Genomic DNA, 21,829 nt, shown 5'->3' on the forward strand with positions numbered 1-21,829 from the left:
TGCGGAACTGTGTTAGTTTGCTGCTTCAATGAAAGCAGAAGGATAAATTTTAAAATACAGACACACACTGTGTACGCTGTGACTGCAGCTGCCGAACAAAGCTGCATCATAATGTTAATATCACAGAATCATCTGTATTTTCCTTAGTTTTTGATCTCTCTCTCTCTCTCAGACACTCTCTCACACACACACAAACAATTTTGGGAAATTGGGAACTGCTCCTAATGATAACGAACCTTTTTTTCTTCTTTATAAAACCCCCAAAAACAAAACTGTTTATTTCTACTGCAGTTAGACTTTTTAATATGCCAGTGTTAAGGCTAAAATGCGCTGATGCTGTGACAGTTTACTCCGGAAGTGCAGTTATGACCCGCTGCTTTCGCACACTAGAAACCGAAAGTGTTCAAAACTGCGTCAGTGCGCTGAGAGGAGTGGCTGTGAGTCCCGTTATTTTCGAGAGATACTGTATTCACAGTCTTGGGAGATTTCTGCAGACATGGAGCTTCTATCACTTCTCTTTATGAGCTCCTGCTTCCTGACTTTGTCCGGACTGACGTTTGGTGATCAATCCGGTAAGAAAATCGTTAATTTATTATTTATTTACCGATCGTAGGCGCACGCGCAGTTATGGAACAATGGAGTGTCTGTGAACACGCAGCAGCGTGGGGCCTTAAGGTTGTTCAGGCTGATGGTTTCGTGGGTGGATGCCTGCACCATCCGTACCCATCACTTTATCGTTTAACGCAGCTGTCCGCATTGTGTTTTGCGTTATGTGAGTATACTGAGTATTACGGTAAACAAGACAAACCGAAGTCAACATTTTCAGGCGAACGTGTTTTCAACATCATGATTATTTATGGTCATTTATTAGAGAAACTCAGTTTCATTTGGAGATGTCTTTATCTTTAGGTGTGGCCTCATCGACAGCGGTCTGTGCGCTGCTTCCTGAAACGCACATCCTTTTTCTTTCCTGTTGAGACACCAACTGTGTAACATTTGCTTCTGAATATGAAATTTAAGTGTGTGTCCGCTACATGAAGCTTTAAAGACACTATAGCTTTATATACTGACCAACAAAATGAAAACTCAAGACTCACAAAAACTGAACGAGCTGACACACACACACACACACACACACACACACACACACACACACACACACACACACAGCATAGCTCTTGTTTTTTTTCCTCTCAGGCTGTAGGTAATAATTAAAGTCTGGAATTTTAGCTCGCTAACAGTAGCAGCTGCATTCTCACAGAGGTGGTGCACATGGCTCTGATAAAGAGAAGTAAAAAATAGAAACAAGAAAATACATGAAAATCTGTGTGCACTTTTGGCAGGTACACAGAGATTTTAACTATGTTCAAATGTCTGTGCAGAAACAGATTAAAAACCTGAAACACTTCAGTTGTGTTTGCTTAAAAAATAAAATAAAATAAATGAATAAATCCCAGTTTCATTCCTGAGGAGCAGCAGGAGACTCTGCTCTAAGCACTCAGCGTGAGGACTGAGTGAAGAGTTATAAAGTGTTTAGAATTTGCATGTTTTCAGATATTTAATCAACTTACAGACAGAACAACAACACAGCTCTGCAACACCACTGACCAGAGAGATAATTAATGGGAGCAAAGACCAGAAATTAATTTTTGACTCCTACAGTTTATAATAATGTGCATTACATGGAAAACAGGAAAAGACAGCAGTGTTTACATGTGTAAGGCAACTCAATTATTTTGTAACTGTAGGTGTAACACCCCTTTCTAAACTTGGGATACAGATTTGAATGTTGTGCTGAGCCAACAGCTAAAGTTTGACTGCTGGAGCAAATTGAGTGACTAATGAAACGCTCTGAGAACTTGATTTTATCAACTTCACAAAAGAATAATGTCATATACATACAACGGAAACAACAGCATTACATGAAAGGAAAAGCTGGGACAAAAATCATGGAAAATAATAAACAAACCACACCCCAGGGGATTTGGCTCAGTCTCTTGTGTCAGGCCACACCTTGCAGTGGGAGTCCAGCAATCAGCCCCCTCCTTGCAGGATGTGCAAAGGAGCAGTGAGGTGCAATTCTGTCCAAACACTTAAGTAGACTTTGTACAGTTTGAGGCTCGTCCAAAGAATTTAACTTCCTTCTCAGAACAATCATCTCAAGGAATCCTGGAGGGGTGGCTCACCATCTTTGGACTTTTCTTCAATGAACCGTACACCCAAAATACCTGACCTGTATAACACAGAGTAACATTCAGGAACCTACATTTAGACATTCATGCAAACTACAAAAACAAAACATATCCCCTTTTCTGTAAACTGCATTTACTTCACAATGAACACAACGAGGGTTTGACACAGGAACATACAGTCTCTACAGCATAAATATAACCTGCAGTCTTTGCATACAGCGTTATAGGAAGCTAACAAAATGTAATGTAATCAAGCTGAATGGGTGGATGACTGGTTGTGTAAAGTGCTTTGGGGTCCTTAGGGACTAGAAAAGCGCTATATAAATACAGGCCAGTTACAGGCCATTTGTGGAGAATTTGTGGGTCCTTCTAAAACAGCAGAATTATGTTGAAGTAAAACCGTACACCTCTCTGAAGAGTGTCCAGGAGCTGTTGCCTAATAATTATACACACACACATTCTCATATTTTTCCTTTCTTAAATATTCAGTTTTGACTTAAGATAATATTATTGGACTGACCAAGATCTCTGTAGACATTCAACAATAACAATAACCTTCAAAAATAAAATATAAGATGCTTAATAATTGTGCACACAGTGTGTAGCTAAAGGGTAAAATAAATTATTATAATCCAAATGATGCTGTGCTGAGGAAATGTGCACTATAATATAAGGTGTGTGTGTGTGTGTGTGTGTGTGTGTGTGTGTGTGTGTGTGTGTGTGCGTGTGAGAGAGAGAGAGAGAAACTGAGACTGGCCTTAACCTTTGACCCTGCTGATTCTGGAGATAGGAGTGGATCCTCTGTTTCTACCTCAGCCTCTACACAAAGAGTTTTACCATAACCAGTCATTTCTGGTCATGAATCTTTCTCCTGTCACCTCTTCTGTGTAACTGTCACTGAAAAGTGGTGACAGATTACACCGGAAGTGTAGGCTTACTGCTTTTAGGGAACAGAAACTCTAAGAGGAGTGGCTGCGAGCTTCGTTATATTAGAAAGATGCTATTTTTGATCCCCAGCAGATTTCTGCAGACATGGAGCTTCTACCACTTCTCTTTATGTGCTTCTGTTTCATGACTCTGTCCGGACTGACGATTGGTGATCAATCCTTTAGGAAAATCGTTCAATAGACTGATCATAGGTGGAAGGGGAGTTATGGAACAATGGAGTGTCTGTGAACACGCAGCAGTGTGGGGCCTCAAGGCTGTTCGGGGGATGGTTTCGTGCCCGTCACTTTATCTTTTAACACAGCTGTCCGCATTCTGTTTTGCGTCATGTGTATACTGAGTATTAAACGAGTAAACGAAACAAAGACCTGAAGTCAACATGTTTTTCACCATAATTAATATAATAATACAGAAAAATACAAGATGTTAAAAAAAATCAAATTATTAACAGACGCAAAATCTAAATATAACAAACTTACTAATAACCACATTTGTAAGTTACTAATTTGACTTTAGATCAGCAATATTCACCCTCACAGGGCCAATATCAAATCAGTATAATACTCATAAGACATTTGTTGCCGGATACTCGATGGTCGGTTGCGTCGTGTGTCTGGCGACACTCTCAATGGAGGACTTTGAACGACATCTACCAATTCGGAACCACGATAACAGAGTTCAGGCTGATTGGAGCCAGCTTATCGAAGAACAAGAAGTGGCTACAGCTGTTCAAAATCCCACAAGGCTGGCCGACATGATAGACGATGGGCAGGGCTGTGAGTACTCAGACTGTGTTTCTTTGAACGCTATATGGATAAAATCTTGGAGAAGAACAATGGGAATTGAGAGATTTGGTGACCACTGACGGAAATTAGACCAGTTGTAAAAATTGGAAGCAGTTTGTTCGCACTAACCAAAACAACTACCATCTTCATCTCAAGTGGCCCCCTGGCGCCAGCTGGATGCTCAAGGCAAAAGCTAACGGGAATAACAAATTCTCCCTTAGATAACAAGACTGTTTGTTGTGACTCTTCCCCCTCCTTCAAGGCCACCCGTGTCAACCGATGATTGCTGACTTTTGCCTAACCGGGTGAAGGGACACTTTCTCTCGGCTGAACATGGAACACACACACGCTCACACATACGCATGTACATGGACACAGACCTGCACTCGAACTACTACTACTGTGTGACTGTCACTGAAAAAACAGTGACAGATTAAACCGGAAGTGTAGGCTTACTGCTTTTAGAAACAGAACTCGATCAGTGCCTTAAGAGGAGTGGCTCTGAGTCTGTTATATTAGAGAGATACTATTTTTGAACCTCAGCAGATTTCTGCAGACATGGAGTTTCTACCACTTCTCTTTATGTGCTTCTGTTTCATGACTTTGTCCTGACTGACGTTTGGTGATCAATCCGGTAAGAAACGTATTGATGTAGAGGCTGAGTACGTTTGAAGGTGGTTGATGGGTGGAATAAAGCAATGCCACTGTTACGAATAAAACTTGTGGTGTTGAGTAAGTCCAGTATCTCTAGCCGTACTTATCTTGTCCGTTTATTGCTCACCATTGGTTGCATTTGTTGTTCCACACTTCATCATAGTATCCAACATCATTCAGAATAAATCACATCAGCGCAGCGGCTACAAAAGGTTTGCTCCCTCAGACCAAAAACATGTGACACTAATTTTATGTGTCTGTGAGCGCGAGGGAGAAAAAGAAGAGTCGAAAAGTACGAGTTGTCACCGACCAGAAACAGGAGCTGGAAGCATGTAAATATGTTAACCACTACAGCCAAGAAGAGTGCCTGACAGCCCAGCTGTAAGTCAGCTATTAAGACTCAACTGTGCACTGTGTTCGTGTTTTCCTCTGAAACAATAAGTTCCGTTGCAGCAGCCTTTCAATGCCTCTCTCTGTCTCTCGCTAGCAAAGTTGACCCAGACAACAAAGTTAAGCTAGTTTTCAGCTACGAGCCCGACACGAACCCGACGTATCAGCCAGAGGTCCCTTTACTACGGTTCGGAGCCGCGAACCTGTTTTATATGCGCGTGGAATAGTTTCTACACGAGATCGCTGCAAAAAGTGCAGCCTTACCTAATGTCCACCTACTGTTACTCATTTATATTAAAGTTTTTAATTAATAGTAATTAATAGTAATAAATCACACAGCAATAGTACATTCATGTAGTTGTAAAAAGCATGATAATATATTAAGTAATCCAAAGTATTCAGAATACGTTACTTTCATTGAGTAACATAATGGAATACGTTACAAAATACATTTTGGAGCATGTAATCTGTAATCTGTAGTGGAATACATTTTAAAAGTAACCTTCCCAACACTGATGTAACAGTCTGCTTCTAAACTCAAAGTTACTGAAGATCTCTGGTGTGTAACCAGTTACTTATTCTGGATGGCATTACCTTGGTCCCCAGGATTACTGTGAGGAATCCTGTGGTCATTTTTTAACAAGGTTATGTCCTTCAACAGCCCCAGTTTGGATTCAAACACTGTATTGTTCATTTGTTTAAATAGACTTTCTTTGTGATAAAGCTTACGGTTAGGTTGGGTCAGGTGACCCTGAATCCTCCCTTAAACTTTCCATGGTACACAGAGCACTCGTCTCCAGTCCCCTTTCTTTCACTATACGTTTACAGGTATAGACCAATAATGACTTAAATTGTGGCATAAATTGAAATCTAAGTCCGTATCCATCAGAAGTGAAATTAATTTGTGAAGACACTAAATTTCCTCACAATCCATTCTAAATTTGGATTTAAAATCAGATAAGAAAATAAATATTTTATAACTTTGTGGAATTTTATTATTATTTTGAAAAACTGAGCTCTGACACCATAAAGAAGCTACTTTGGCTGCTCCATTATTCACAAGAGGTCTTCACAGCAGGCAGCTCTGCACATTTGGGCTCCTTTGGTGACGCCTCCTCATCAGAGCAGGGAACTTTCTCTTGTTAGGTGAATGTGTATACCACTGGAGCTGTTAATATTGATCATAATGTTATGTGTCGATGTGAGCATTAATGGTTGACTGTCTCCCTGTGATAGATTTTCACAATTATATGAAGTTGTACCTTCAGAATGAAGTCGGAATGATAATATAATTGAAAACAATGAACTCCATCATAGGGTATACTGGAGTTTAATACTAATAACAGTTAACCAGCCATAATAATAGCAATAGTTCCAGTCTTTGTGATAATCATTGTAGCAATAACAGTAGCAAAAATAATTATAAAAATTGTTAAACTAAAGTAATATCTTTATTATGATAGTAATGTATAACAATTGAAATGAATGTGTCAACAAAGCATAGTAAATTTGTTTTTATATGTAGTATCTACAATTTGAACACCTTTGACAACAATTTCTATATTTTTATGTATTTCATGATTTATTATATCATTAATGACTGGATACATGCTGTTTAATGATGAAATCACATTCACCTTAAAAACTGCTTTTAGTTTGAAATCCGAGCTCAGTTTCTCTTACCGTAATACCTAGTATACACGCGTAACGCAGGACATAGTGAGGAGCTGGTTTGATCACTGTAGCAGATCAAGAAAATGAAAGTATCCTCTTGATTATTTCTGATACTCGTTGGTTCATTTGGAGACGTCTTTAGATGTAACGTTGGTGTCAGCGGTTTGTGTGTTGCTTCCTGAAAACCCACAAAAAGCCCTTCGATTTGTCAGTTTTTAAGATTTCTTCATCATTAAAGTAATCCAGTAATAGTCACCAGTATAAGTGTTGACAGTTAATTCGGCAAACTTTCATTTTCGAAATTATAAACACAGAGTGTGTGTCCCTGATGTTTTCCCCCGCCTCCTCGCTTACAGCGCTGTTGCTGCCATCATGTACCCCGGTTTAACCGCAGTAACTGGGCCTGTCAATCACAGAGGCTGTGGCGTGGCTGCTTTGAAAGTGACCAATCACATGAGTGCCTTCTTCCTTCGTGTTCCGCCTCCAAACTGTCAGCTTCGGGAGCAGAGCTGCTACAGGGTTTGCAAAGCAGAGACCTTCGACTGTGTTCTGGCTTCTTTGTGCACTTAGCTGCTGGTTGTTGTTGCGTTGACTGGCTGCATGTGACTTTATTTTATTGATGTTGTGTAATTCCACACATATGTTCTTGTTTTAACATATGACATAGAAACTGAACAACAGTGTTTCCTGAAAACCCTCTCCTGTCTGATCATTTCATAATAACATTTAAATTTACAATAATTGATTACACAGCAGTGGGGAGTAGACTTCATCACAGTAGATGTCTTTCTGAAAGTGCTGTAACTGAGTTTAAGAATATAACTCTCCCACTGATATCATCTTCAGAGCAGCTACTACAAAAGGAGTCGACATCTATTTAGTAATTTTACCTCTTTACTGCGTATGACTCTGGATACTGTAGCTCCTGTTGTACTTGGCTTTCTGGTATAACTCTCAAATGTGCTGATTAAAGCAGATAACTGTGATAAGATTGCTTTCAGAGCTGTTGCCCAAGCAAAGGGGGAGGGTGCATCTGACCCCCTCGGCTGTAATTGGTCCAGCCCAGAGTCAATCATGACCAATTCAGAGACTGACTGACTTCTGAAAACATAAATGTAATAAATAGAGTAAAGGTGAGCTATTATACTCATTTCTAGCTCCATATTTTATTCTTAGACACTACTGGAACAGTTTAACATGATTCACAGTTCACAATGATCCTTGTGGTATTTCAGGAAGAGCTAGGACCCCAAATCCAGACTCATTGGCAGGTCTGAAACTTACAACAAACAAACTACCCACAGCGTTTTTGATGTGAAAAAGGCTGAGGATAGACAGGAGCTATAAACCCACAGCAGGTAATTAGAGACAGTAGACACACCTGGCAACACAACTGAAACTCATCAGGGAAAATAAAACTGAGGAAAGTAAAACTGAACACTAAACACACTGAACAAGGATCACTAAAATAAAACAGGAAATCACTAACACAGAGACAAGAACTCAAACATATGAAATGTCCACAGAAAGACAAACATGGAAAAAAGAAACAAAACAAGACTGAGTGCAGAGAAAGGAAATACAAAGAGGAAGTAATAAACCGAAAGTCATCAATAACTAACAAGGATTAAAGGCACAAATAATAAAATCAGAAACCAATGCCAGAGGCCAAAATAACTATAAAACACAAAATACTATTTATCTAATTTATATTAGAAAACTCTTCAGCTTCTTTGCCCTCCATTTAAACCTGTCATTCAAACTGTGCAGTGGGACGTGGACCACAGAAAAATGTGAAGAGGAACTAAACTGAAGAGTGAACTCACTGTTTAATTCATGTTTTGTCTTTCAGGGACATCTGTGATTGTGAAAGAAGGTGATTATGCCATTTTACCCTGTTCCCTCGGCACCAATGAGACCATTGAGGATGTGCGGTTTGTGTGGACGAAGGAAAGAACTGAAAAGGAGGTGTTTATACATGATACTGGGGTGAATCATAGTCCTGCCCTCCCAGGTCGAGTCTTACATTTTCGAGATGATCTGAAGCACGGCAACGCCTCCATAAAAATAAATTATGTTCAGCTGGAGGACAGAGGAATCTACACCTGTAACTTTCCAACCAGAGGAAAAACATTCAGGATTAAGCTTGTTGTTGGTGAGTGCTGTTATCAGCTGATTATTTACAGATGAAACAGTCAGCATGCACATCTGGGTCTCACCCCTACAGCACACCTGTAGTGATATTTGCAATATTTGGTGGACAAACTGAGACCGTCCCATGTGCATGCTGGTCCTGCTCCTGTCTACTTATCAGAAATCTGACGCACTCACAGAGACATCCTAAACAAAATAAAATCTCTGTGACGTCTCAACTCTGTGAGGAACTTTACATCACACAGACCTCAGTGGACCTGTGGATGTAGAAGCTATGATCCAGTCTGATGCTCACATGTGTTTCTACAGCAAACTGAGATAATCCGGCTAAACCCCAAACATACACTGTATATAAAAGCTGGACACCATGACATCACTATCTGGTTAATGACGTCCTGTTATGGTATCCCAAGCTGACTGTCCCCATTTTGGTGTTTTGAATTATCTTTGCTTTATCCTAATTTTCCTAATTATCCTAAAAGTACTGATAACTTATTTAAACAGGTTTTTCACATTTGTGAAAGTGAAAGATTTCCTAAAACTAAATATAATATAAATAAATATAAGTGACTAATTCTGTTGCCTAAATCTGATTAAACTGTAACTGAAAAATATTGATCAAATAAAACAATACAAAACCACATTGGTTCTCAGCACCTGTGTTCAATTTCAACATGTTTCTCAAGTCTTCCTGGACTTCCTGAAACGTGTACCTGCAGTTCTCTGGATGCAGCTGCAGTTCACTTATAATTTATTTACAAAGATTCAACAGAGAGAAATCAGTTCAGTTCATTTCTGCTCTGTTTGGGGGAAATCCCTGTATTATTGAAGTGGGGGTCGCCTTCACTCAGCATGACTGAAGAGTTTTAGGACAGAGAGTTTTGGTACTGCACCATCTGATCTCATAATGTCTCCCCCCAAAAAGAAAACACAACAGGCAGAAGACATGATTTTGTGCAATTTGCAAAGTAAATTGTGTGCTGCAGATTTTATAATTCACATTTGTGTGATTTGTTTAAATATTTTCTTCCTAAAAAGTAAAATCTTACAATTACAAATGCTGTAAGGCCACAAAACCACATCTGTTCACAACAGTTACAAAACTAACAGCAACTTCAAAAGAAGATTTTGTGCTGATGCAGATGTTTGTAAATCTGACCCTAAATGTTCCTTCTTTAAAATTCTAATCCTTGTAATGAAGGGATTTTTTTACAGGCTGTTCTTGCTTATATGACCAAACATCAGAGTTAGGACAAATTGTGCTACATCATTAAGGACAGATTAATGTAAGGTCGTTCCCACTGTCAGCACACGCCTCTTCTCTTTTCCTAACTCCGTGTCAATTCCCCACCTTTCCTTGAAAAAGAAGTTAAAAATAGCAGCTATAAGGTGCTTTTGGAACTTAACCTCCTATGTGCATGCATTTTCCTGTATATGTCAATTTATCTAAAATTTGAGGAGTCTTCAAAAAAAAGGCAGAAAGAAAAGAAAATCTCTGCGAATGAAACTTTAAACACTGAATAAATATTAATTTCTCCTTATAGTTCAGACACACAGCTGTTCAAAGTGTGACTCACTGTGTGATTATCAGCCATCCACCAGGATAAACCAGCCTCCAGTTTAAATGTTTAAGGATTTTTTTAATCTGTGACTGTGCTTTCTTTGGGGATTATAAAAAAAAAACATGTCTAATATAGCAGGATAACACTTCTGAGTTTATTTTCATCAGTTTTATCTGTCTGCCAAATTGATGAGACCACAGTCACCTCTAACATGTGTGTTTTTTCTCCTTTCAGACTCCGTATTAACTTGTTAGAGCCTCTCACAGTCATGTGCACTTCTGCATGTCTGTAACTACCAGGCTCAACTTTGTAATAATTTACAAACCATAAATATCTGATACCTGCCTGTTTGATCACTGTGAAGTAACATCTGTGATATTTCATGTAGTCTGTTAGTTTTACCTTTAGCTCTAACACAGATCATCTGTCTGAAGATTATGCAGGAAATGACCGAAGCCTTGATGTTTTTAAGCTTTTACTTCATATGTTAAAGACAGTTAATCAGTCATTATGAGGGCTACAAGGCTGAAATTTACTGGATGTCATCTTCATTTTGTCTACAATAAATGTGCCAAGTTTCATTCTGATATATAGAAGTAGCTCTAAGATATTAGAGTGTAGTTCAAAGTGCAAAGCAGAGCTTCTCTAACCAATTGCCTCGAAACTCCATAAAAATCTCTTCAAAGTTAACAAATAATGAGGATTCATTCAACTTCTTCTTGCATTTCAAATGTTCCTAAATGCTAAATTCAATTACAACATGATGCATTGAATAATTAAAATAAAGATTTACACATTTAGTATAATTTAATCGCTTCTTTTTCGACGTTTAAAACCGTTTTATTTGATTTCTTTTCGTTCCATTGTAACACCGAGGCTAACTACGTTAACTTCCATATATGGTCAGACAGGTGATTTTCCCGGCTTCAAACTGACAGTGGTTTCACTGCGGTTAATTTCTATTATATGACAGTAGCTGTCAATCAAACGTGCTTATAGCTAGTGTGAAGCTTCACTTTTCTGATTGGCTGATCGGATTAATCGTCTTCACAGCGTAGGAGAAAGATACCGATTGGTTAACTCTGCTTGTGGGCGTTTAGAGATTTCAGAGATACCGGACTTGATTGATAAAATATTTATCAGTACTTAAAAATTGGTTTTAATGTCGCAGTTTTAGAAGTTTGTGTAGCTCCGATAAAACTTTACGAGCGAATAAAGTCACGTTTTTTCAGCTTATTTTTACTCCCGGCTAAACTCAAACGAGCTGAAGTTAATTTGCGGGGTTTTGTTCTTTAAATCGAGCTCATGTTTGTCTTTTAAACATGTTTATCACTCCAATAAACGGCTTTTATCGGTGATGCGACAGGCTAGCAGTAAGGTTAATAACAATTTACTGCCGTAAATGAAGACGTTACTGTTTTTATGTCGTAAATTCTTCACTGATGTTCACGAATCTGCTGAAAAACGAACGTCCCAGCTTTCAAATGACGTATAAATGTCTGTATCGGTGCTTCCGGTCATCATGAAAATATGCAGCATGATAATTTATTAGTTTTTACATGTAAACTTGGGTCGCATACAACCTCTGCGTTTCAAAAGGTTAAAGGTCCGGAACGTCCCAGGTGAGTTCCGTTTGTGGTGAGGCTCAGTTAAAAATTGATCCATCAACGACTTTACTGTCTTTTGGTTGGAACCCTGCAAAGCATTTACTGATTATTTTTTTTATAAACAGTTCAGGGAAATAAAACTGTTTTAATTGTATTTGTAAATGTATATGTAAATATTTGGTGTGGGTTTTTGCTACATTATCTAATTAATTATGAGTTCAGTAACCAAAAATCTGTCAATGATCCGGGCACCGTGTTCGTTAGACGTAGCTGTTCAGTCCAGTAGAAACTACCTGATGAGATTTTGCTCAAAATGTATCGCATCCCTCTCAGTGTAATTAATAATTTAAATTATGTAGAGAAATGTGGATTCAAATGTATTTTTATCATGGAGAGCTTTTGTTGATGATATTTTTTGTAACCGCCACAGTTATTACATTATGAAATGCCTGAAACTTTTTTTTAAATCTTTTATATAACTCTTAGACAAACTTTGGGACGTCTAAACTTTTTCTGTGTAGAAATTAATTAATGTGAGTCAAAAAATATTGTTTAGAGTAAAAACTAAATTTCTCATCAAACATCAGAGCTGTGATGTTAGAAAAGTTAACGCAGTACTCCGCTTTTTGTTCTCAAACACATTATAACCCACATCTGCACTTAGAGTAGCTGAACAGGAAAAAATAACCAATTAACTGTGATTGTTCTTACATAATCTGTCTGTTATGTGTTCACAGGAGCAGCAGAGCCAGAGATCACAATTTTTGTTCGACTATATGGCGGGGCGCTGCTTCAGTGTGATGTTAAGAATGCTTATCCCGAACCTACAGTGCAGTGGTGGGACAGTAACAATCAAATCATTCATTCTGAGGAGTCACAGGTCTCTGAACAAGGTCGCTTCAACATCACCCTCAAAGCTACTGTGAAAAAACCCGACCGCTATCGCTGTGTCGCCACACAGAAGGAAATCAACCATCAGGCACAAAAAGAAATCAATGTTGATTTTGATGGTGAGTGGCATTTTATCACTAAACGATTCTCATTGCTTTTGAAAAACGTAAATAATACTCTCAGATTCAATGCAAAGAGTGACGTCTTCAAGGAAACAAAAGCTTAAAAAGACAATCAAATATCTGGAAAATGTGAGATTCACTGAAACTGAAGCAAAAAGCAACTTTAGTCTGAATTCAACTCATAAATGATTTTGTTTGTATATAAGACTTCTTACAGGTGTCATTATGTCCTGTTGTGGTCCCTGAATCCAGAGATGGGAGTTGCCCAACATACGAAGTGCCTAATTGTTGCTGCAAACCACAGAAGACTTAATGATACAAACACAGCAGCAAATTTAAAATAACATATAATAGAGAGAAGTCTTTCTATATTGATGTTAATAAATTAAACAATAAAACCAAGAAAGAAACAAACTGTTTCCTGTAGATGTGGTGAGTGAAGGATAATCCGTTAAAACAACTCGACTGAACTGACTTTTTAGTCACAAAGTAGGCTCGCACTGCTTTATCATCTTTTTTTATTCTAATAGGACCATAATTTATATAATAAACAACATCTTGTTGTGTCTTGATGCTCAATCATCCAGGTAAGTAAATCTCCAAGGCCAGGGGCCCAGGCCCATCCACACCGGGCGCGAGAGGGAGAGCGGTACCTATTCTCTGTGTGATGCTGGGATCTTCCAGGTCTTTGAAGCAGCTTTTGATGTTTGCAGTCACAGCAGCATAGCAGTAAACTCAAACCTACTCCAGGTCAGGTTCATTCAGTGCAAACATGATAAAATAAGACTTTGACTCAACACCAACCAGGACTGCAGCGTTGCTGTTCGAGGAACTGACATTAAACAGTGCATCGATGTTAAGACCATTTCAAGTGAACCGAATATTTTGAGATCTGTTAGTGCGCCTTGACTTATTACTTTTATACAGGTATAACACTTCAGTCAGGAGGGAGTAATTCACACATGTTAATGAGTCCCAAAGTGTTGACTTCACCAATTAAAGAATCTGATCAAGGAACTGACCTCCCAGCCTGTTGTACTGTTGTATAATGTACTGCTTATAAGACTGGGGAAACCTGCAGTCAGCTGAGACTCAAGAAGTCACTTGGATGAGCGATGAAACGTTTCTCCCACTGAAAACGCTACGTCCAGGTGAACAGAATCAGCTTTGGGGGATTTACTTACTTGTATGATTGAGCATGCATCAAGACATTAAAGAATCTGCTTTCAACAAGCAAATCATCAACATATAGACAGAGAGACTGTAACTTAGTCTAATGTGACTTGTAAGGGCTGCAGAAAGGTTCCAGATTTTACATTTGGCTGCAGGGTTCTTGAGTTTGAAAGTAGCTGAAATGTCATTTATTAGCACCTACTTTAACCTCCAAGGACCTGGTGTCCACATAAGTGGACATCACATTTTGGGATGTCTAGACCAAAATACAAACTTTTGCTCTACAAGGACCTGATTTCCACTCACGAGGACATTATACTGCCACTGTTCTATCAAAATTTAAAGCGAATATCCTCATATGTGGATCTCGTTCCTCTCAGAAACAAAAATCAGGTAAAAAAAAAAATTCTGGTAATTCTTTGTTTTTACATTAATCAGATCCCAAAATAGCAAAGAGCTTTTAAAAATGCATGCCATGAAAGAGTTCGGGTCTTAGGAGGTTAAGAGAGAAATGTGGATTTTCCTCTCAACAGCTGACTAATATTTTTTCTGGTTCTGTCCTCTCCCATTTTCTTTGAAAAAACAGAAAACACCACCGATGTTATTCTGTGGCCTATTTGTTCCTTGGTGTTCTGTTGCTGTCTTTGGATAGTAAGAATCTTATTGTTGAAGCAAGCAAACAAAAGTTGCTACTAGAGATGCACTGATTGACCAGCCATCTGTTCTCCAGTGCTCTCAGCCAGAGGTGTGGACTCGAGTCACATGACTTGGACTCGAGTCAGACTCGAGTCATTAATTTTATGACTTTAGACTTGACTTGAAAAAATGTTCTAAGACTTGTGACTTGACTTGGACTTTTACACCAATGACTTGGGACTTGAATTGGACTTGAACCGGTTTACTTGAAAAGACTTGATATTTTACCCCAAATACAAAATTTAACATGCATATTATATAGAGATTGAAAATGTGACGTCATTCACGGGTAGAACCGCAAAGGATTCTGGGAACTCGTGGCAAGCGGTACTAGCGCACGCAGGCTTTCAATTAAAATCAGTCACACAGCGATAAAAAGAAACACAAAAATGTCAAGAAGCTGTTGTATCATTAACTGCAATAGCCGGTCGCATGACAGCCACGGGAAGCCGACGGGTAAAGAGATCGGTTGTTATCGGATTACGTCGTTGAAGAGAAATTGTTCAAGCCATGTTTCCGAAGTAACAAAGAGGCGACGGATGGCCTGGATTGCAGCCATTCAAAGGTCAAATATAACGTCCCAGAACACTCCAGCTCACAGGTTAGTCTGCTCCAAGCATTTACACAAAGGTCAGTCTGCTGTTGTAGTTAATGCGTCATTTTTCTTAACATAATTGGTGATATAGGTTACAAGCAAGTCTGGCGCTGAACAGAAATTGTCGCGCTATGCTCCTTTATTTATTGTGCATAAATAGTGAATTGTCCTGACACAATATTGCGTTTCGCCTCTGTTATTATGGTACATTGACAAAAACATATACTTTTATTCACAGGATAAAACAGGTTTTTTGTATCACTAATTGTCCAGTACGATTACAGCATACAGTATTATTGTCACTGCTACATTTCTGTGATGCTACCAGAAATTATTTCCACTACTAATTAATTACCGTTGAGCTCAAAGGTCCTATTAATAAACGGTTAACGAATGTGTATTTATGACGACGATTTGTGAGACTGGTAAACTTATGATACGTACGATGGTCTTTACTTTCTACACGGTGCATTTCAAGGTCCTGCACCCATCCGTCGGTAAACTGTACCTGGGCTTGTTGCAGTGACCTGAAGTTACTAAACTTCATGAGTGTATGCACTCACTCCAAGAACCGTATGATTATAAATATGCATATAAATATGCTACGATGAGATAGCTGACTTCATCTAACTAGCAAATGTTGTCCAGGCTATGTTGGTGATACAGTTTTTTTAATGTGTATGATATTTTTGTCATGCGATTTTAAAGCCGGTCCTACAACCGCATCCAAGAATAACATGCAGCTTATCTCAGAACTGTCGGTGAAAATTATTCTTGGAGCTAGGTTTAATTGAGCTGCATTTTAAAGAGGTGCAATTTCACAATTTGTGTATATTTTCTAAGTTAACTATTTTGTATGTGTTGAGAAAAACAGATTTTAAAATTACATGGTCTAATATTTACATTTAGCATAACTGCAACATTATTTTTTCGTTGTTTTTTTTTTTAAAGACTCGAAAGGACTTGAAATTCAAAGTTTCAGACTTGTGACTTGACTCGGACTTTTACACCAGTGACTTGAGACTCGACTCTGACTTGCCTGACATTACTTGAGACTTGACTTGAGACTTGAGGATAAAGACTTGAGACTTACTTGAGACTTGCAAAACAATGACTTGGTCCCACCTCTGCTCTCAGCCCTGTCCGGTGTACAGATTAACTTGTAAGGGTGAAACAGTGTTGTAGGAGTTGCTGATCGCAGTCTTCAGTATTGCTGTGTTTCCTCTACACTGGGATCAGAAAAGCATAAATTCATATCAGGTGATTAAATCCATCTTGGTTAATTTAAATCTTGTGAGGCTTTAAAGAACAGAAAACCTGATGAATATAACCAGGATGAGTTAATCCTGGATCTGAAAGTTGATCTCAGGAGGCCTTTTAAGAGATTAATGAATGACCTGTTGATCAATACATAAATAAATGAAACAAATATGTGGAGTGCAAATGTTATGGCATACAGTGGCATGTACACTGCACAGCGGGGAAAAAAAGTCACACACTCTAACATGTCGGACCACAGCTAGCTTTGATGATGGCACTTTTTCGCCATATTTATTTTCATGCAGAGTTTCAATAATTTTGAGAGTTTTGATGATGGGAGAATCGTACTGCTGTGTAAAGTCTTCTCCATCAGAAAGATTCAGAGTGGGGTTGACGTCTCGACTCTGTAGAGGCCAATGTGAATATGATCCCTTGAGCTCCCTGTTCAGGGAGTCACTCTTTCATAATTTGAGTCCATTGAACCTGCAATTTAATAGAGGACATTTGCCACACCTGCGCCGTTAAATCCAGATGGTGACTTGTTTGTTTTCCTGTGGGCCAGGCAGTATGTATATATATTAGTGCTTTCAGTGTTAATCTAATTAAAACAATGTTAACGCCATAGCTGCATTAACGCAGCATTAATGCGTTAACAAGCTAACCGCGCTAATGTGTTGACACCGTGCAGCCCGCGTTAACAAGCTAACGGGGATTCATAGTCATGTGCGAAATACGGCTGTATAAATGTCTCGCAGCCCCTTGGCGTGCGCACTCGCGACAATGGCTGAGCGTAATTGTGTGGATGTATTTTACCTCCACAAACAGCTGAGACGTGGTTTGGATACATGTGGCAAAAAAGTCCTCCAAGAGTGAGGAGTTGTGGCCATACTTGCCAACCTTGAGACCTCAGAATTAGGGAGACATTCAAAATGTCCAAATTCAGAGGCTGCTTCCACCTGAGGACCCGGCCTTCGCGGTCTAAAGAAAGCCGGGTAGTACGTCACGAGCTCCCTCGGTGGAGTGAAACTCTGCCGTCTGCTCCTTGCTATCTAAAATATAACCGGACACTGACGTAAACTCTTCTGTTTAATCAGTTTTCTGTTTGACGTTTATTCAGCTGTGTGAAAACCCCGGAGGAACCCTCCCGAGGGAATAATAAAGTTTAATTTAATTTAATCTAATCTAATAACTTTAATCTCAGCCAAACCGATTTACTCACGAACAAATAAAACACTGAAAAAGCCAAACAAGAACATTTTTAAGTTATCAAAGTGACTTGTACATCATGTTTAACCCGAGTGGTGAAAGACCGCGGGGGTTTGAAGACGATGTGTCGGTCGGCTCAGATATTTGAAGTTCACACAGCTACATTCTCACCTGAAAATATGTTAAAAGTTTTTTTGCGACCCAGAAAGAGAAATAAGAGTGATATTAAAACTAAGTCGCTGCCGTCATTGTTGGAAACTGGAATTGGCTGGGCCGCGCTATGAATTCTGCGATATGGTTTTTCAACTTTGTTGTCCGGGTGGAAAATCTGGAGAAAGGTGGGATTCTCCCGGAAAAATCGGGAGGGTTGGCATGTATGGTTGTGGCAACATCACTAACCTTGTCAAACACCTCAGAGTAAATCATATCACAAAATATGACGAGCGTATGTTGAGGCGAACTGAAGAGGAGGACAGGGACAGGTGCTGCTAGGGCGAGACAGACGTCTCTCATGGAGGCCTTTATGCAGGCAGGCAAGGTGTTCAAATAGCGCACAACTTTAGTTTTTTTATTTCTATATGATGAACTCTGCATTATTAAGTGATAAGAACAAGTAATCTGGTGTCCTGTAATCATTATGACGCTATAATTTGAGATACAATAAATAAAATCCTTTTTTGTATAAAGTATCGGATCAGTATCGTCGATACCACCCTGAATATTACTTGGTATCGGATCGGAAAGGAAATCAGTGGTATCGCACATCACTAAACACAGCTTATACTGCGCTACTGCGATAGTGCATGTTGATGATGTCATCAGGTTGCGCCTGTTTTGGTTGAAAGCATTGCAGCAGCTGCAAGCATGGAGCTTACGTGTGGGGAGGAGGAGGTGAAGAAGACCGGTGTGACGTTGGTCATATTGACCTGGTTTGGTTTTAAGCAGTCGGAAGTTGAGCTGAAAAATATCATCTGCAAATTACGCCGGCCGACAGTAATAGTGAAGAGAAGGAATACAAGTAATTTGTTTTATCACCTCAAAATGAAGCATGTTTTGGAATATGAGCAAAGCCAAAAACTGCGCCTTCCACAAACACCCAGTCAGTAAAGTGGAAAGAAAAGAGGTGGCCCTACACACCAGCAGACTGATATTTTCCAAGCCTTTTCCAAAGACACATTTTGACTTTATTTTAAACAATTTAGAATTTTGTGTTTTTACCAATATTTTACTTGTATTTAATTATTCAAAAAGAAATAATATGTAGACCTAAATTAACCTTGTATTTTCAGATCTCAGGAGTAAAATGGAACTTTTGAGCTCATCACAGTTTATTCTAGGAGTGTTTATATTGAAGGAGAGAGGGAGATTTTATAAGAACCGACTCAGTGTTGTTAGAGCAGTGTTGAAACTTTGCTTTAGGACCTTTCATGAAACTGAGCAGAGCAGAACTGAGCTGTGTTTTTCTCAGCAGGGCGCACACAGCGAACTTCTTTCTGTTGACTCTGTAACAAACCAAAATTTAAATATCTGTCAAATTCAGTTGTAAATAGGACTGAATGTGAGGCACCCTGAGGATTTTAAGCATTAAAAACAAGTTTCAGAGTTCTTGTCAAAGTAGTTTTAAGGTGGTCGACCCCCACACCACATCATCCTTTTTTGTTTTTGTTGTGACAGTAGTTTGACACAGTACAGAGCGAAAAAGCTCATTTACTCTCACCTGATGTGGCACTAAAGCAATATTGAGTTTTGCCAGTAGGTGGCAGTGTTGGCTTAGACAAACGAGTGCTTCCAAAGTAATCTCACACAAAAGTAACACAGGCCAGTCATGGTAATGGAAGGCGACAGTAAAACAGAACTGCTGTTTCTGTATTCTCTATTTACCGGAGCAATCGCACATTTACCGATGTGACACAGTAACTAAGTCGTGTTTGGTGTTCATCCAACATCATACAGGTCAGGTGTGAAGATTTCAGGTGGAATAATTTGTAATATTGCAGCTCTTCACTGGATAAATTCTGAGCTCCATCTGAGCCTCAATCCTCAGCACTTCACACACAGGGACCAGAGATCTCTATCATTACAGTTAGCCCTGATATTGATTCTCCTCAGCCTCCCTATATGGAAAAGATATATATAAATCTTATAAAGTTTGTATCTGTCTTGTGTGAAACTTGTATGAAAAGCATACAAGAGTGAAAACAGATATAAGATCCCTTGAAAAATTATATAATGAAACTTGTATGTTTTGGATACTTACTAAAACTATGTATGAAAGTAATGAGAAAGTGGCCACTTTCATGAGTAAATCATATGAGCCTTAAATGATTTACTATATGAAGTAGGCCACATCTTATGCAAGTCTTTTATAAGGTTTTTCTATTTCTTTTCCATATGGGTGAGTTTAGAGCTGAGGCCCAATTATTTCTACTACTCAAAAACTGAGCAGCAATTTAATAAACTGAGTGACCCTAAGGTTTGAGAAATATGTACAGAGTAATTGACTTCCCTCTGTTGAATCTGTAACAAACAAAGTGAAATGTGTCTGAGAATACAACTACTAATGAAAAATTATTAGTCTTGGGGATCATAAAGATTTTTTTTTTTGGCATACATAAAAAATAGATCCTAACAGTCCAAAATCCTCCAGTGCAGAGAGTCATCTGTTGGCAGCGCAGCAGGCGGTCATTTCACTGACAGATTCATATTCCTTGTTTTCTGGAATCATTAGTCTGAAGAGATTCACTTTAATGATGTGTGTAGCTAAGAAGCTCAGGGTGGAGGAAACCTCGATTACAGACAGACCCACACATGTTTTCAGATGTGAGGCTCAGTAAAAGGAAAGCAGCCGTCTGTGAGCAGCAGCACAGATTCAAACATCTTTCATACAAGACAAAACTCCAACATCATCTTTACAGCTGAGAGCAGAACCAGAGCCAGCCTGTGAGCTGTGGAGACGAGCAGGAGGAAACAGGAAGTTGGATCCATGCTGACATCACTGAGCTCGCTGTTTAAACCTGCTGTTTGTTCCTGACATGCAGTCACAGTCTGAGTTACACCAATGTTTTCTCTTCTGTTCCAGAACCAAACACTGGATTGATTGTAGCTGTTGCTGTTCTTGCTGTTGGTGTTGCTGTTGTTGTTGTAGTTGTGATTCTTCTCAGGCGTTACATCAAGAATAAAAAAAGTAAGTTTAATGTATTTATGAACATTCTCATATTTTTGTGTGACCGTCATGTTTATAATCGTGTTTATTTCACCTTTTCACATTTTTTGAATATATTAATGAAACAAACTGAAATGAACTAACGCTTATTGTGAGGAAAGAGGAGGAACACTGCAGAGGCTGATGAAGATGGTTAAACAGCAAACATCACGATTTATTCATAAAGACAGTTTAGCGTTTTGTCTGTAATCATAATAAAAGTGGGCAAATCTGTCAGCTGTAGTTATGTTGCCATATCGGCAAGTATAATTCAAACATACTCATGTGTCATCGTGCACGCCACTACTCAAACACATAGCACTGCATTTCTGCTCAGTTATGACTTTTTAACACAGTTTGTTTTCCAATCTGCAGAAACAAACAAGAAGGAGTCCTCTGAACCCTCAGCCCAGGAACAGAAACTCAATGCTGAACAAAGTGTGTGAAGTACGGTGTGTGTGTTGCTTATGTGTTTGTTTTATGAGAACCAAATTAAGTTTTGGAGCACAGTAGCTTGGACATGTTGGATTATTTTTGATATTTTCAGCTGTTTAAAAGTTCAGAACAGCTTTTAATCCTGTGGTTTAGCACATGGTTAAAACTCAGGATGGAGGGATGTAGTTTCTGCTGCATTTGTGCAAAATAAATATTTCCTGTTCAGTCACCGCGGCCATTTTTCTAATACTTTGATCATCATCACTTCACATATATCTGTGTAAAA

General features: G+C 38.9%; 1 protein-coding gene across 1 annotated transcript; it reads left to right on the forward strand.

Annotated features, from left to right (window-relative positions):
• The first annotated feature begins 408 nt into the window (after positions 1-408).
• Positions 409-21,554, forward strand: LOC146632872 (butyrophilin subfamily 1 member A1-like). Its single transcript, XM_085353580.1, has 5 exons — positions 409-572; positions 8,493-8,795; positions 12,701-12,973; positions 20,986-21,090; positions 21,484-21,554. The coding sequence occupies exons 1-5, from the start codon at positions 497-499 to the stop codon at positions 21,552-21,554; spliced, it is 828 nt and encodes a 275-aa protein (XP_085209706.1). The 5' UTR covers positions 409-496.
• The last annotated feature ends 275 nt before the right edge of the window (positions 21,555-21,829 follow it).

The sequence above is a fragment of the Diplotaxodon limnothrissa genome, linkage group LG5, assembly GCF_057381915.1.
Source record: "Diplotaxodon limnothrissa isolate DT_005_m linkage group LG5, D_limnothrissa_male_GT1.1, whole genome shotgun sequence".
NCBI classification, from domain to species: Eukaryota; Metazoa; Chordata; class Actinopteri; order Cichliformes; family Cichlidae; genus Diplotaxodon; species Diplotaxodon limnothrissa.